At 43.0% G+C, this 17870-nt stretch overlaps 1 protein-coding gene across 1 annotated transcript in view; it reads left to right on the top strand.

Annotated features, from left to right (window-relative positions):
* The window catches only part of LOC311012487 (disco-interacting protein 2 homolog C-like), a 181943-nt gene extending 167307 nt beyond the window's left edge, over positions 1–14636 (top strand). The window contains exons 24-34 of the mRNA XM_084007948.1: positions 51–193; positions 2391–2521; positions 2637–2805; positions 2894–3064; positions 4598–4627; positions 5522–5583; positions 7967–8024; positions 8112–8186; positions 8355–8529; positions 10249–10372; positions 11714–14636. Coding sequence (XP_083864074.1) covers positions 51–193; positions 2391–2521; positions 2637–2805; positions 2894–3064; positions 4598–4627; positions 5522–5583; positions 7967–8024; positions 8112–8186; positions 8355–8529; positions 10249–10372; positions 11714–11966 — 1391 coding nt within the window. The 3' untranslated portion in view covers positions 11967–14636. The remainder of the gene's footprint in view (positions 1–50; positions 194–2390; positions 2522–2636; positions 2806–2893; positions 3065–4597; positions 4628–5521; positions 5584–7966; positions 8025–8111; positions 8187–8354; positions 8530–10248; positions 10373–11713) is intronic.
* Positions 14637–17870: the final 3234 nt, after the last annotated feature.

Below are 17870 nucleotides of genomic sequence, written 5' to 3'. Positions count from 1 at the left end.
GTAGAGAAATGTTGAACCAATGAACTGTCCTGTACTGTATATGGAAGCAGTGCTGATGGAATATGGGCTGTCCTTGTTTTTAGACGATTTGCCAAAGAAGAAACCTCCTCTGCTTTATAAACCGTCCGACCCTGACACCCTGGCCTACCTGGACTTCAGTGTCTCCACCACCGGCATGCTCGCTGGAGTCAAGGTAAGCCCACTGTAATTTCCTGGAGGCTTACCCGAACCACAACCCTAACCCTAACCTTACCCCAACCTTAAACCAAGTCTTCACCCTAAAAAGTGATCATGATGTGCAATTGTCCCCATTTTGTCCCCAAAAACGGCGAGTCCCCACAATGTGACTGTAGAATCAAATGTCCCCACATGACAGGAACGAACACATATTAGTGTTACATGGGTTATTTAAGATATCATTTTCACACAACCTGGATGATGCACATTTCTAGTTTTCAGCCACATTAGTTGGTGGAGCACTCCGACATTAGATTTGACCGTTTTTGTGACATGAACTGTGTTGACATGTCAAAAACTGGTATGTGAGATGAACACGGCATTATGCTAACATAACTTGCTTATAATTTCATGTGATGACTAACTTGTCTGTTGTCCATTAGGAATTGATAACTGATAAACATGCTAGACATTTAGCATGTGAGCTTTAACAGTCTTAATGTTACCTGTTATAGGTATGTTGCCTGCAAGCTAACTTGCTAGCTGTAATAGAAGCATGCATTCTAAAATTAACATTTAGCTGGAATGCATTTTCTTTTAAAGATGACAACACAGCAGATACATAACCATTTTTTGCTCCGCTATTCTTTGAAAAAGTTCTCTTTAAATTCAGTATTTTATTTAAAGAGAAATAGTTTTGTTTAAAACTACGCCGATTGGATCGTTAGGTTCTCTCAGTAAAACATATCTGGTCTTGATTTGACATCAGCCCATTAATGATTTGACATTTGATGAATGAAGTCTGATTGGCTTGATTAGCACTGATTAAATGTCAAGAACTGAGCTGTAATACTGTTATCATGAGACACAATATAACAATATAAGATGATAACCATAGAAGATCATACCATAGAAGGTGGTGACACTTTAAAGATGAAATGGCCGATTCCTGCATCCTGTACTCAACTCACTGCTTCTCCTATTGAACAAGAACACTTCTTGTTTCTTGTCTCCAATCCTTGAAACCTTTTGTTGTAACTTTGCTTCCCAGGGAATAAAAAGAAACACCAGCAGTCTGAGAAATGATTATGTAGGCTAGACAAGTTTTGTTGGAAAAGGAAATACCAACAAACTTTGTTATTTTCTTAAAACAGTCGCTAAAGATTGAGAAATTTCTGAAATTTTCATGAGAGAGATGAAAACGTAAACCCTGAGCTCAAGATAGAGATGAAACCGGATCAGGGTCCCGACGGTCCTCCTTTCTCTGTGATGGGTTCATATTCCCTGTCAGGACGACAACTCGTCAGTTATTAGTTATCTAATGGCAGAACACTATCTGTGTGTCTCTTGTCAGAGTAAAACGGCTCTTGGCTCTTTATTCTTCTGTTTGTTTTTTAGTTTTTTTCTAAGTTGGAATTCATCTGACAATGTTCACACCATCAACGACGCTTTCATTGTCATTTTGCATCAAAATTGCAATAAAAAACCCACAAACGCCTCAGAAAAGCACACTAATCAGCAAAAAGGAAAAGCAGGAGGAAACAATGCCAGCATATTTTCTCATGTGCTGCTGAATTGTTCCGTCCATTATGTTTAATCGCCGTTCTTAAAGAGCAAATCAGTCAGCGGTGGAGCTAAAGCACAACGAGAAAAACAAGGCGGCCAATTCATCCGGCCACCGCTGCAGCCGGAGTGCTGTTCTGCTGATCGATGCACGCGGATGTATTCCTACTTCATTCATCGCCTTCAACTCCGGCAGGGCAGGAGGTCCAAACGTTACATTGAACCTTCAGGCTGAAGGAACAACATTTTATGTTTGTCATGTCTGCTTAAAATCCAGGTGTCCCCTCATTTCCAGAGTATCGATCACTCGTACGGTGACGTTTCTCCAGGTTAGACAGGAACGGCAGGCGGGACATTGAATTTGATGGTTGGAAACACCACCTTCTCTAGCTCTGTGCTGCTGAAGGTTACAGGTTGATGTACTGATGTACTAGCTGCTGGAAGCACACGTCATATTTAGTATGAAAAAAATATCTATTTCCCCTGTATGTATTGTTAAATGGTAATTAGGATCTACTAGGTTTTAGAATGCACACTTGTTCCCCGACACGTGCCTGAAATCATTACTTGTTTCTAGAAGCTGCGTTGCAGGAAAATGGATATATTGCACAAAAGCCTTTCTGAGTGTGGCGTGTCCCTCTGCTGTTTAGATGTCTCACACAGCCACCAGTGCCTTCTGCCGCTCCATCAAGCTGCAGTGTGAGCTTTACCCGTCCAGAGAGGTCGCCATCTGCCTGGACCCGTACTGCGGCCTGGGCTTCGTCCTCTGGTGCCTTTGCAGGTCAGACAAACAGACAAACAGACAAACGGCTGCAGGTCTGAGAGGAGCTTTTAAGGAGCAGCTTGAACACGCCCAGCGGTCGTAGCAATAACCCCTCCACACTTTCTCTCCGCAGCGTGTACTCCGGTCACCAGTCCATCCTGATCCCTCCGTCCGAGCTGGAGGTGAACCCGGCTCTCTGGCTGTCGGCCGTCAGTCAGTACAAAGTGCGCGACACGTTCTGCTCCTACAGCGTCATGGAGCTGTGCACCAAGGGCCTCGGCCTGCAGACGGACGCTCTGAAGGTAACGGGGGGGCGCTGTGTCTGGAAGGGAGTTTGTGTTGTACGCTTGCCAAGTTGTGAATCTAGAGACAAATCCTGCATCCCTACAGTCTCGAGGGTTGGAACTGTCCCGCGTGAGGACCTGCGTGGTTGTAGCGGAGGAACGTCCCAGGACAGCGCTGACGCAGTCCTTCTCCAAACTCTTCAAGGACCTGGGACTCCACCCCCGAGCCGTCAGCACCTCCTTCGGCTGCCGGGTCAACCTGGCGATCTGCCTGCAGGTCAGTCCTGGGTTTCTCTGCTTCCAGACGGCAGCGCTCGACGTCACGCTGTGGCCGGATTCACTATTGAAATTGTACATTTACGTGTGAGAAACCAGCTGCTTTTGTTCTTTGTGACAGCTGCTGTTTCTTTTTCGTTCTGATCTTCATCACTCCACCTGTGATCTAGCTGGCAAATCGTATTGTTTTCTACAAGGCACAAGGTTGGCTCTCTTCCCCAGAGTCAGATCAACAGATGTGTTCAGCCTCGCTCGCTGTATACAAGATAGAAGAGGTGGCGACTTAGCTGTCAAAAAATATAATCCGTCCCACGTTTTTTAATACGTTGTATATTGTGTATTTAACCCTTTTAAAGATGTTTTTATGATAAATCAGCCGTTCCTTCATGCATGACTTGTCTACTGGTAGTTTTCCATTAAATGCATCCATTTCTGGAAGAGTTGGCAATTTATTCAACTGTTTTTGTGGATTAGCAGCTGGATATGAGTTTCAATTGTGTATCTAGCCCCGTTTAAAGAAGACTTTTATACGGAATTGTTGTCATTGTCTTTAGGACGGCAGGTAAACACTTACACAACATTCATATGATGGAGAGTTCTTGAAGGGAAGTTTGGCTGATGAATCGGTGCTTTCAGGGACAGTGGAGTCGTCTCTGCACACTGCTGGAGTGGAGAAACCACATAATTACAATGTTGGCTGTATTGAAGGTTTACAGTGTTTTTTAATCAGTTGAATGAATTTTCCCATCCCGAAACATGCAGCGTTCAGCCAGGAACACTGATATGTTTGTGGGTAACTAGATTACAAGTTTACACAGATGAGTCGGGCAAAACATCCAAAAGTCATTCTCTTCTCTTTCATCCAAACGAACCGATTCGTGAGGCATTCGTCTTTTTATTCCACGTGTCTGGGGTTCAGCATCATCTTTCCATTCCAAGATGATCATTGTTGTTTTTTTATATCTCAGCTATGATTTGCAACCTTAAGTTGATCAAATCAAGATATCCCCCAAAAGTGTATTTTCCATTTGCTACTTCTTAAAAAGAAAAACATATGGAGTCAATAAATCAATCTGCTCATTTAATAATTTGATCATTCACGTCCAAGTTTCTATTTCTATGAGTTTCTAATAGGAAGATGAAATGGAAAGTCAAGCCTTTTATAAAGACTACGAAATATCATTACAGATTTTCCCCTTACAGTGTTCAGCAGTACAGAACAGATTTGTGTGATTTCTAACTGAGTCAATATGGACTAATATTATAGCAAAACCACTAATATTACACAGTATTAAATGACTGCTATGCGATCTAACAAACTACTTCTAGCAGCTTTAAAGGACTAAACTAACATTTGGCTGAACAAATCTTTCAGTCCTGACTGCTTCTTCTTTGAGTTTTCCATTTTGACATTTATCTTCCTTCCGTCCTCCTTCCTTGTTTTAATCATAACCCCCCCCAACATATCTCATACTTGGTTTTTTCTGCCCTCCCTCCTTACCTCCTCCTCCTCCACCCCTCTCTGCTGCTGTAGCCTCACAGGCTGGGAAAACTTGCCGAGCAGGTAGGGAACCACCATCAATCCCCCGCCCCACAACCACCACCAACTCCACCCCACTGCTTGTCAGCACATCACTCCTCAGCTGGCTTTACATCAGAGGTTTTAAGGATTATATTGAGTATCCAACACTCTCAGTAGGTTTGGAACTGTTTACCTTCAATAACTGGAATATATATATATATATATATATATATATATATATAGACTCAGAGTCAGAAGAAAAAGATGCTAATAAACATGTAGCTACCCTGTGGAGATGATGCTATCTGCCATGTTGTGCTCTGGGCGTGTGGGCTTCTGACTCCCAGCATGCCGCTGTGTGTCCGGTGGTGGGCTCCACGAACTGTTTCCCTCTGCAAAGGTTTTTAATCACCTCTGAGAGAGAAAGGGGGGATGGAGGGATGGTGGAGGATCAGAGAGGTTAGAACGGCGGTCTTTACCTGACTGGATTTGAGGTTTACAGTCAACACAGCATAAAGACTCAGCAGATATCTACACCATACACTGACCAGACAAAGGGCTAATCATATTTTACAAGTGTATATATATTTTCAGGGTTTTTACTTTTCTTTCTTCCATCTTTCTTTCCTCCCTTGCTTGGTGTCACCTTCCCCTCTTCCTTTTTGTTTGCATGTCAATCAAGTCAAATCTGATTTCCTTCAAAAGTCCTCCCACTGCTGTCGCTCCGCTCCGCTCTTCCAAATGTCGTCGAGGTTTTGTGGGATCCCGTCTCTGCACTCAAACCCAAAGCTTTCCCCTCTGCTGTGAAGGGAAACGCGTGTCTCTGTGAACACTAATGCACGAGCAGTAGCATCCACTAGAAGTAGAAGTAGCTGTCATGCGGTCGCAGAGAGGTGGTCGTTGTACTGAAGGCCTGTTGTTGTTGTTGTTTCTCAGGGCACCTCAGGACCCGACCCCACCACTGTGTACGTTGATATGAGAGCGCTACGGCACGACAGGTGAGTTCAACAAACCAGTCACCCATTCATTGTTCTAACACTGAGAAACAAACTGGCTCAACAAGTCCTCAACATTTGACTTATGATACTATGGTATGATACTTAAGTAAATGTACTTAGTTACTCTCCACCACTGGAAACGAATCCAACTTGATGCTTTTCCAGATGGAATCAGTCAGAACAAACAACTGTTTCTTCGTCTCTTTGCGTTGATAAATCCTGTTTTAAACACAGATCTCTGCCCACAACATTCACTGGCATTATCAATGTTGTACGTCATACATGGAGTAGTACAGAGGGGATTATTCCTAATCTGGTTTGGTTTTCCCTTGACTTTTGATCTTCTAACAGGTCAACATTTCCAGCAGTCCATCATTTGAGTTCACGAGAGAATACCAGTAAAACTACTGACCGAGTTACTGTTAGCATTATTCTTGACGCGTAGCTGTGGCTAACGGTTGACCTGTTCATGTCGCGCATGCTAATGTTAGCTAACATGCTAAAGCTGATATAATACCTGGTACCTGTTGGGTATCCCAAAGAATTCCAAGGGAAATTCCTGGAAATTATAGTCCACAAGTTATTAAAAAGTTGAAACGAAAATTTGAAGCAAGAAGAAGCTTGTTGATATCCAGAGAAAGTCCATAACAGGCCTTGATAAACACCTTTAAAAGGTTCAAAGGAGCAAGATACAACATTCAGAGTGTCGAAGTAGCAGCAAATTAAAATACAGCAGAGTAACGTCTACATGAGCAGAGAATGAAGTCGCTCTCCCTCTGTGTGTGTTGTTATCGGAGCTTCTCTTTGCTTTAGTGCGTGTCTCACTAGCTAGCTCACGGCCACCGCTCGGCACTGCTCTCATAACCTTTGCTGATAACACGTCCCCGACCAACAGCACCCTCCGGTCCCCCCACGACCTCCACACGGTTAGCTCTGCTCTAGTTTGTACTGTTAGCCTGCTAGCTACAAGCCGCCGGCTCAGGCGTCGCCATGCCAACAGCCGTTGAGAGGCACCTTTAGGGGTTTTTGGATTGTGTTTCCCTGACCCGCTACAGTTTCAGCCCCTTCCCTCATTCCAGCCACTACAGTCTCGTAAAATCCTATTGGAACACTACTTCTGGTATTACATCATGAAGTTTCCACCCACTGTGGATCTGTTTTCCAAACATGCCGTATCGTCCGTGCCCAGTCCGAGCACGTTCGGGTGCTGTGGGTCCGTCCTGTCAAGCCTCTTCTGGCCGCTTCAGTGTGAATGAAAGTGAGGCAGCAGAGTGTGTGTGAATAGAGGAGCATGCAGCTTAGCAAACACTTTCAGTAAATGTGTGCATTATTCTAGTGGAGGACTTGTTCTACAGTTCAGAACCATCGCTCCTGGCCGATTGTGAAAAAAAGTTTGCATATAATGAGAAGCTGAAAAGTTTCTTCAAGAAAATCCGATGGTTTCAGGCACGTCGGCGTGACGCCCCAGCTGTCACCCTCACAGCCTCTAAAACACTTCCAGTCTGAGAAAGATGCGCTTAAAATCCATCAAACCCACTGAGTCACTTCTCATGCTGGCTGACACCGTACCGAGCAACGTGGGAGTCTCCAGAATGTGTTTGTCAGAGTTCTGCTTTCAGGGGAGTAAGGAGCCGCGACGGTTCAACATTAGTGTCAGACTTACTTTCTTAAGGTGGTGAAACTGACAGTATCCAGGCAACCGAGATGGACAACAACTCAAGCTAGACTAGAAATGTATTCATTTATGTCCTGACCATGCAGTCCGGTGGGATTTATGGGACGATACCGAGACCACATCCGTTTAGATAGACACCAGCTGAAGCTCTAAAATGTCAGTTTAAAAAGGTCAGGAGCAGTATCCAAAAGTTTCCCGGTGTGTCTGGAGAAAGTTCCCGCTGTCTGATCCAGCAGATCATTACGGCGTTCAGCCTGCGACTGCTCCGCTGTCATTTCCCCAGAGAGGTCACGGTCCATGAAGCAGCGAGGCCGCTCAGTCCTGCCGTCTATAAATATAACTGTCAGCGAGCATGATTACATGTAATCACCGCTGATCTAAACAGGCCTGTTTCTCGTTTAGCATCGGGCCGACCACTTCTGTCACATTCCATTTCACGGATCAATATTTTGATTTTATTTTTAGTTGTTCGGACGAAAGTTTAATTATCGTTTTCGCCCCAACATTGTTTGTCATTTCTTCTGAAAAAATGTTTTAAAGTTGAAATGCTCTTATACATAACATTTTCACAGACCAGATATAGGAGGACACAAATGTGTTGCGTATTGGTTGTCATGTCCGCTTCTATGCCTTTTAATTCAGACAGTGTTGTTTCCTGTGTTGCTGTTTAGTGGACAGGCTTCAGTTTGTCTTTGTCTTCCTGTCCAGGGTCAGACTAGTGGAGCGGGGGTCGCCACACAGCCTGCCACTGATGGAGTCTGGAAAGGTGAGCTGGTTTGTTGTTCTGTGTTTCCTCTCGGTAAAGTGTTTGAATAATCTGAATGTTGATGTGTGGTCTCCGCTGTAAAAACAGATCCTGCCGGGGGTCCGGATCATCATCGCCAACCCAGAGACCAAGGGACCGATGGGAGAGTCGCATCTGGGCGAGGTTTGTCCACCATTCACTTCACAAACAAGTTTCACCTGTTACCACACTCAGCATCCTTCATCTATTGAATTTCAACATTGATAAAGTCTGCCCAGCATCTCCTAATAGGAGTCAGTTTGCCTCATAGCCTCTCTTTACGCTGTAACAGCTGATGCTGTGTGTTGGCAGATCTGGGTGCACAGCGGCCACAACGCCAGCGGTTATTTCACCGTCTACGGGGACGAGGCGCTGCAGTCGGACCATTTCAACTCCAGACTCAGCTTCGGAGACACGCAGACGGTCTGGGCTCGGACCGGATACCTGGGCTTCCTCCGCAGGACCGAACTGACCGATGCCAGCGGAGGTGAGGACATGATCTGATAACGTGGATGTGTGATTGATGGGCCCGACACCCACCTGCCAGTGTTCTCATGTACCGAGAGGTTTAAACAGCTCCAGCGCTCATGTGCTGCCGATCTCGTGGGAATCCATTAGTCTGGTTTTCACTGGAGAGTTATGTTATGTTTCTTCGCTGATGAGCTCAAATCTGACTCACTGCAGTGTTACTTGTTTGTATTGTCATCATATAATCATTTGGAATTAAAAGCTTTATTATAAAGCTTCAAAAATGGCTTTTATCCGAGAGCCATTTAAACTCTGAAACCAACCTGATTCATGTTTCTTTGAATGCAGCGAACAGAGAACAGCTGTGTTCCTCCTATGCCTTTTAGTAAATCACTGTTAGAGTTTAAGTTCTAATGAGAGATGTTCAACAGGGTCCGCAGAGTTACTGCAGGAGGTCCCCAAAATGATTTGAGCCCGAACTTTTTTTCTTCACAAGCAAATATAAATCTTCCTGTTTGTTTAATATGTTGTGAAATTGTGGTGTAGAAATGCCAATATAGAATTAAAATCTTAATCTGTCAACAATTGTTATTTTAATGGCTTAGCATTGTAGACATACATCATTACAAAGTACTGTTATACATGGCACCATAAGCTGCACTACACAGTATTATTGGCCCTGTTTAATAACAATTTGATATGATATGTAAGGGGGTCCCTCCACCGGGTCACTATCAGCCAGGGGGGTCCGTGGCCTGGAAACCTCTTCTCTAAGCTATTACAGTTTGCAGAAATATATTATATATATAACTAGAAAATTCCCCCGCTGGAAATTTTGAAAGGGCCACAGGGGCTACTGCCGGAGTGTATATACATTACGATGAGATTCTTGGAGATTTCAAACGAGACGGAGTTGTTTTAGAGGCAAATACAGAGACTGCTTGCTGAAAAACTTTCCCTGAAAGGAACACGCATCAGCAGTTTTGCATGAATTTACCTCTAAAATGGCTCCGTCTCGTAACGTTACATTATTATCACATAGCGTGGTGAATGTGCAGGTCACAACTTGAGTTTGATGAGTTTGATACATGTCACCGAGCTCAGCTGTCACTCTGAGACTACTGAGACTCAAGTACTGAGTACTACCGAGTACTACTGAGACTCAAGTACCGAGAACTACTAGCGCACTCAACTGTTTGCCAGTACATGTCACCGAGCTCAGGTGTCACTCAAGTTCTCTGTACTACCGAGTACTACTGATGCTCAAGTACTGAGAACTACTAGGTACTATGTACTGTCACCGAGCTCAGCTGTCACTCAAGTACTACCGAGTACTACCGAGTACTACTGAGACTCAAGTACTGAGAACTACGTCCAAGAGACTTGATGAGATTAGTAATGAAGTGGCTGCAAGAAAACAAAGTTAGAGATGAGAAAGTCCCAACCATGAGAAGCTGCTGATTTTATAGAAGTCCACCTACCGATGCAGTTATCTCCAGTGTAGCTGCTGAAGGTTCCCAAACGTCCTTCATTGTTTTTATGACGCTAAACCGGAAAAAAACAATACAAAACAAGAGTTACAACTGGAGGTGAAAAAATGTGCAGGGCAGCATAAGGTGAATAATAAGGTGTGTGTGTGTGTGTGTGTGTGTGTGTGTGTGTGTGTGTCTGTGTGTGTGTGTGTGTCTGTGTGTCTGTGTGTGTGTGTGTGTGTCTGTGTGTGTGTGTGTGTGTGTAGAGCGTCATGACGCCCTGTACGTGGTCGGTGCTCTAGAGGAAGCCATGGAGCTGAGAGGGATGCGTTACCACCCCATCGACATCGAGACGTCCGTCATCCGGACGCACAAGAGCATCACCGAGTGGTGAGTAGCAGCAACGAGCTAATGACAACAGATATGTCGACAACTCCACCAATACCTACTGGTGTTTATGTTTCCATCCAAATGGCTCGGCTCAAGTTGAGGCATATTTTTGTAACTGTCAGCTTTAAAGTTATGCTTCCGCGTTGACACAACGCAAGGGGGCTTACGGACCCCTTACGTCCTTGCGGACCCCCCTTACGTCCAACGCAAGGGCCTGACGTGCACCTCTCAAAAATCCTAGACGCGCGTCGAGGCGACGCAACACCAACGCAACACCAATGCAGCGGCATTGGCTGTGATTGGTCCGCTAACTACATCCGCTGGAGACCGCTATCCGGTTTCCACTCATAAACACCGCCATTTAAACTTTTAAAAGGCTACTTTTATTGTTTTCACCTTGTTTTATTGTTTGCACCTTCTCGCTTTTGCACAAAGAAATAAAACACTGAAAAATTGTGGATGTTTAAAGCCGGAAAGTAAACAAATAGGCTATAACGAGGCTACGACGATATACGTCAAGAGTCTCGGTCGGTCGGTCAGTCTTTACAAAAAACATAGCGCCCTCTACCGGTGTGGCATTGAATTGCATTTCGACACGTAAACCCAACGCAGAACCATCACGGTCTCCCAGCAACTGCGTGGCCGTTGCGTGGCCGTTGCGTGATCACTACGCGGAAGCATAACCGAGCCTTACCTGTCAACATATAGTGTATGCACGTAAAATAGGCAGATGGAAGTAAAATTCATTCAATTTTTATGACATACTATATATTATCACGTTTTATAACACACTATATCATCACTTTTATTACAAAATGTATTATCAGTTTTTATAAAATACATTATGACTTTTTATAACAAACTATATTATCCCTTTTTATAACATACATTATCACTGTTTATAACATACCGGTACTATATTATCAATTTTTATGACTTTTTTTTATGAATTCTGTCATTTCTGTTGAGGGTAACATTCTTAACATATTAACATGTTTACTTTGTTTATTCTATTTAATACCATTAATTACTAAGGTCATCAAATAAATGCAGAGTGGTAAAAAAGTAGAATATTTCTATAATATGTAGTAGATAAAGTATATAAAGTACAAGAAAATGGACATACCCTGGTAAAGTACAAGTATCTCAAATTTGACAGTAATTAGGTAAATGAACTGTGTGTGTGTGTGTGTGTGTGTGTGTGTGTGTGTGTGTGTGTGTGTGTGTGTGTGTGTGTGTGTGTGTGTGTGTGTGTGTGTGTGTGTGTGTGTGTGTGTGTGTGTGTGTGTGTGTGTGTGTGTGTGTGTGTGTGTGTGTGTGTGTGTGTGTGTGTGCATCCAGCGCGGTGTTTACGTGGACCAACCTGCTGGTGGTGGTGGTGGAGCTGGACGGCTCGGAGCACGAGGCCTTGGACCTCGTCCCCCTGGTCACCAACGTGGTCCTGGAGGAACACTACCTGATCGTGGGTGTGGTGGTGGTGGTGGACATCGGCGTCATCCCTATCAACTCCCGTGGCGAGAAGCAGCGCATGCACCTGCGCGATGGCTTCCTGGCAGATCAGCTGGACCCCATCTATGTGGCCTACAACATGTAGTGCCCCCTGGTGGATGTTATGGTGCTGAATTGAGGATTATTGAGGAAGAAACAAAGATGGTCCGCTCCTGAGACTGAAAAGAATGAAAGGGGAGTCCGAGGCACAAGGAGTTACCCCCCCCCCCCTCCTACAGTCATGTGGTTACGTTTAGGTTATTAGTGTTCAGGCCACGGTTTCTGCAGCCGCCTCCATCCAGTAGAAGGAAGCTCTCCCATATGTGCCGACTGTTTACTGAAAAGTAGCGAGTGTGCGTCCCGGTGGCGGTAGAGGACAATCATAAAGAAAGAGTCTGGCTTTTAGATTGCGTGTCTCATTTTAAAGGTTTTGTTTAGCATTTGCTGAAGTCGCTTGTTCTTTTTTTTAACATGTCCTCAAAAAAAGTTTAGGCTATTTTTGAATAGAATATTTAGACAAAAACGAACTGTGTCATAAATGATATTGTACAAAACCAACCAATAACAAAGAGCAAGATGTGTTTTGATACGAGGGGTGGGGGTCCGAGGAGGGCGAATCCCAGCGGCCCTTCAACTTTACCATGAGGTACTTCACGTTTGTGTCATGCTAGCATTTTGTAAGCATTACATTATTTTTATTTGTATCCGTTATTTTCTGAACCGTCCGTCTTATCTCAGCGGGGAATCAGTGTGCTAATAGCTAACAGCTGCAGCCTTTAACTCATTCTCATTTATTTTTCTGTACACTTTGACTGAAGCAAAACAATACATCAATTCATATCATGTAAGTATGTACAAAAAGAAACTGACTTAATTTATTTTGTTTCTCTTTTAGAGGTATATGACGAGACGTTCAAGAATGTTTGCTCTTTAATATTTGCTAATATAAAAAAAAACATTGTATTTTGAGTGAAACGCAATCACGTCAAGCATAGTATGGCAAAACAGAAATATATGATTATAGATTATATTAAAAGTAAAGGATTCACACCAGAAAGCAGATTGACACAACTCTTTTTACCTGCATATTGGTCTGAAATGTTTAAATCTAATTAGAAGCGGAGCTTTGAGACGTTTTATTCACCTTGAAGAGTTCTGAACCAAAACACCTACTTCTGGAACATTTTCCCTCCAAACACTTGGCGTTGTTGGATAAATATTCATTTCTGCCCTCAAATTACCAATCATTCCCTCGCATTTCTAATTATTCCACCCAATAGATTTCAAAGTGGCTAATTTACACAATAAACTCAAATGGAGGGCAACAGTACGACTCCAGTCATCAGACATTTGTCTGTACAATCTTTCATCCTGTGTATCGTTTAAGGGTTAGTTTAAGCAATGTCAAAGATTATATGAATGTTGTTTGATCAATCGTTTTCAGAGAAATTCTGCCATTTCTGCTCACATTTTGTTGGCGAACTGACTCACAGTATTACTTCATGAGTTGACCATTATATGAAATATGTACTTGGAAGGAGTTCTGAGTGGCTGTAATCATTCTGTCCTGTCTGTGGTCCGTAGAACAGCTACACTATTATATTATAAGTTAATATGAAGCCTCAGCAGTCTGAGGAGTGAATCCTGTGTATGTCTTTACCTGGCTGTAATGTATGGCTTTATTTTGTCCTGCACAAAGAAAGGCAACAGGATTACTCTTTCTGCCTCTCGGTCCACTTCATTGAACTCAAACTGCTTAAATCCCCGATTGGCAACTTGTTAGGAACTGATCTCTTCACATTCATTGATAACTGTTTCAACATGCAGGAGGCGTCTTAAAACTACACTCAGTCGCCTAAGTTTTAAGATTGACTGCATTTTTTTTAATTCAGTGTCTTCCTTAGTAAAGAAACTTTTACAGCTCAGCATTAAGATTTGTGATCATTTGTCTTTTCTTTAAAACAAAGTTCATGCAGGCGTTTCCACATATCCTCATATGACTTTGCACCTTGGGAAAGTAACAATCCTCCTCCTTTGCTCTGGACCATTAACGTTTGGTAACCCTCATTCTCAAAGCGACGTTTTACAGATCAATCATATTTCGTGTCTCATGAAACCTTTAAGGGAACATTAACGGATCCAGGACCTTTGCTGACCTCTAGTGACAAACCGAAGGAATTAAAACAGCATTGCTCTTCAAAACATTAAAAGTTGTTTTTTTGTGTGACCGGAGTCATTTTGGATCAGAACTCTTCATGTATCGGATTTATCAAGGAACAAACAGGTTTTATGAACTTTAAATAGTTTAAAGTTTTAATTTCACAGTCTTCAGTTCAAACAGACCAACAGGCAGCACTGGATTATTTGAGGAAACGGTGAATCTTCCCCGTGACAGCAGGTAGGCGAGCAGCCACTACTATTGTAAATATCAGTCAGAAGTCCTTCATATTTTATACATGGACAGGTCAATCAGGGCTCATACAGTGATGTCACGACAGGCATAAAAGACTGAAAACAGGAAGTAAAAGGTGAAGGCGTTACCAGAGGTCCTTTAAACTCATCACAAAGCTGTGGAGAGGTCAAAGGTCGCAGGAATGTTCTGGTTTCAACACACGGAAAGAGAAAAAAAAGCACTTTCTTCACTTTCTTCATTGTATCAGCAAAATGTTTGTTGTTCCCTCCCCAGTATGTTTTTTTAAGGTTTTAAAAATGTCTTATTTGAGTTGACATAAATTCTTTCAATCAAATAAATATTTCAGCAATTTTGACAATAAAAATGGAATATAAGTGTATTTATTATTGTTTTCTATGCAGGTTTGGGGGATTAGAAGACATAAAAAAAAACTACATGGAAAAAGACATGAAATCCCTCTCTCCATTAGATAAACTGCAGGTTTAAAGAATGTACTTTAATTCCACCAGTTACTGTAGATTGGTTCAATCAGAGTGTTTCTGCTCAGTAATGTTTCTGTCATTAAGTAGAATAAACCAAGACCAGTTCTAAAGGTCACAGAGAAATCTGACATCAATATGAACTTTACCCAAAACACTGTATTGTGTATGTATTAATTCCATATTTATTCCAGCAAAATGAGGATACAGTGTCTGTTTAAAAAAAAAAAAAAAAGACAAATTCACGGAAATGCTTCTTTCTAAAGTATATTCTTTCTATAGACTTTGATGCCATGATCCTAAAACTCTCTGTATAACCTTTTTTCAGTATGAGATTATTCTGAAAATAAAGAGCCATATTATTTGGGGGGGCCTGGGAACTATTAAGGGTATCTCCTAAAATAGGCCTAACAATGTCACTGCGTGCGACGTTGCACTTTGATCGATGAATCTAGCATCCATGAATTACTTCATGCGATGATTAGCCAGAGTCCGTCCCCTTCTCTCCCGTGCTAACACAGAGACGCTAATGCATGCTTTTATTTCCAGCCGTATTGACTACTGTAATGCCCTGCTTTCTGGTCTTCCAAAAAGAAACATCTTAAGTCTACAACTATTACAGAACTCAGCAGCACGTGTTCTGACGAAGACCAGAAGGCGGGCTCATATTACACCAGTTTTAAAATCACTGCATTGGCTCCCTGTGTGTTTTAGGATCGATTTTAAGGTCCTTTTAATGGTTTTTAAATGTCTTAGGGGTTTGGGACCTTCTTATCTTTCAGAATTGCTTTTACCATATGAACCCTCGCGGACCCTGAGATCCTCCGGCACTGGCCTTTTGATAATCTCTAAAGCTAGAACACGAACTTACGGTGAGGCAGCTTTCCAGCACTACGGCCCCCGTCTGGAATAGCCTGCCGGAGGACCTGAGGGCCGCAGAGAATGTTAATATTTTTAAAAGCAGGCTCAAGACCCACCTATTTAACCTGGCTTTTAACTAATATTTTATTCTCTTAGCCAATTTATATTTTATTTCTTGCTATTTATTTCCTTTTATTTTAGTTATTTATTTATTTATTTTTTATTGTCCCTAGCTCTTTTATGCTTTTATTCAATATCTCCAGTGTTTCCTCGGTGGGGGCTGTCTGCGCTGGGGGCTGCACTCGGCCGTGTCTGGGATGCCTCTCTCTCGTGGCAAAAATCACCTAGGCTTGGTAGGGGGCCCTATGGCAGTGCTTAGCCGCGCTGCTGTGGGGCCCTCACTGGCCTGTAGCTGGGTGGGCGCCTAAGAGGAGGTGTCCTGGCCTGGGCTGTGGGCGGCCCCTGGTTCAGATGCCCTCCTGTGACAGCGTTTCCTGACCTGGCTCCTCTGTGTTCAGCCACATGTTTTTAAGATCAATCGTATTTGTATGTGTGTGTATGTGTGTGTGTGTGTGTGAGTGTGTGAGTGTGTATGTGTGCATGTGTGTGCATTTATATGTGCTGGGGTTGGGGCCTTGGGTGGGGTAGGGCGGGATGGGGGTTGTTTTTAAAACATGTAAAGCACTTTGTGCTACATTTTCAAATGTATGAAAAGTGCTTTAAAAATAAAGTTATTATTATTATTATTATTATTGCTTGAGGTTGAGGTGATGTGAGAAAGTTGATGTATTTATCAATGAAACGCCAGAAACTATATTATTTATGATTAACTGGAACTTCTTGTTGTATTTGCATTATTTTATTACCTTTGGCATGGTGTCTTGAATGATTTTCTTAGTAAGAATATGTTTTGGCAGTGGCTGCGTCAGATTCCCTTACGTTAACATCCAATACCACTACACCACTGTGACGCCCCTAACGTCAACACTAGGCTGAAAAGAGAACCTGCATTGTACATCCTGTTTCAAATCAAAAGCACCACTGTTGTTTGTAATTACCTTTCATTAGTAAGTCATTTACTTTGAAAACCACCGGAAGCGTGTTCATATCTCACCATAGCTAGCTTAAAATATCTCTGGAAAATGTGAGAACATTTTGAAACTTTACTTTGAGAAACCTGGGAATGTAAACGGTAACAGCTTTCATTCAGCTCGATAGTCACGTATGCCTGTTTCAACAATGGGAGTCATTTCCTTACTCAATCAGTCTTTTCCTCCAAGGCTGTCAACTGGGTCCAAAGAAGGAATGAAGGGCTACGGTATATTGGGGGAAAGTGAAGCTTGGCTGTTGTACTGCTGTTCACCATGACTAATATACTTGTCTTTGTGTTGCAGGTGACTTGACAGAGCTTCAGCCTTGGAACTGTTTACAGTTAATAAAAACGGTTCTAAAATTCTTGTTTACAGTTAATAAAAACGGTCCTAAAATTCTTGTTTACAGTTAATAAAAACGGTTCTAAAATTCTTGTGCCTGTCCTAAAATGATTTAACCCTCATGCCCTCCTCAAATTGACTACTTTCCTTCATTCAGATGACACCGAGGACACGGAGCACACTGGGGACACTAACAGTGAGGATGTCACATCGTGGATTCTTGATATGGCATATCTCGTGGGCAGTGGCGGCGCCAGAGTATTTTTTCTGGTTCAACTACGGTGGGGCTAACTCATACGACGGTGGGGCTCAAATCAATGTCAGGATTTCAATGTGAATATATAACAACACCCAGTGGCGCTGCCAGCCGGAATCCAGTACGCACTGGGAGGACTTTTTTTGAAGGTGGAAAAAAAATTGATGCTGCTGAACCGGGCCGGACGCAGCCGCATTTGAGAGGACGATCGCGCGTGTGTGCGCAATTACGCATAGCGTGTGTTGGCCCCTCTCCACTACACAATACAGCTCGGCTCTAGTCTCGTCACCTCTCTGCTGCTGAGCACTGTGGGCCGAGCCGATGCACGTCTCTCTCCCCGGGCCGGGAGAGTTATCATACCGTACTGTGCGTGTCCCAGCGTGTGTGTGCGTGCGTGGAGTGCTCACAAGCGTGCGCCTGTGTTTAGGTCGGGGATGGAGGGCACAAAAAACTATTTGCACCGGGGCCTATCACCATGATATACACTACTGTTTCACTGATACTGAAAACATTAGATTTTGTCTTAAAAAAGTATTTTTCCATTTGTTGTTGTATTTGCCGTTTCTGT

The sequence above is a fragment of the Eutrigla gurnardus genome (assembly GCF_963514095.1).
Source record: "Eutrigla gurnardus genome assembly, chromosome: 4".
NCBI lineage: Eukaryota > Metazoa > Chordata > Actinopteri > Perciformes > Triglidae > Eutrigla > Eutrigla gurnardus.
This window is presented reverse-complemented; position numbering and strand designations above follow the sequence as displayed.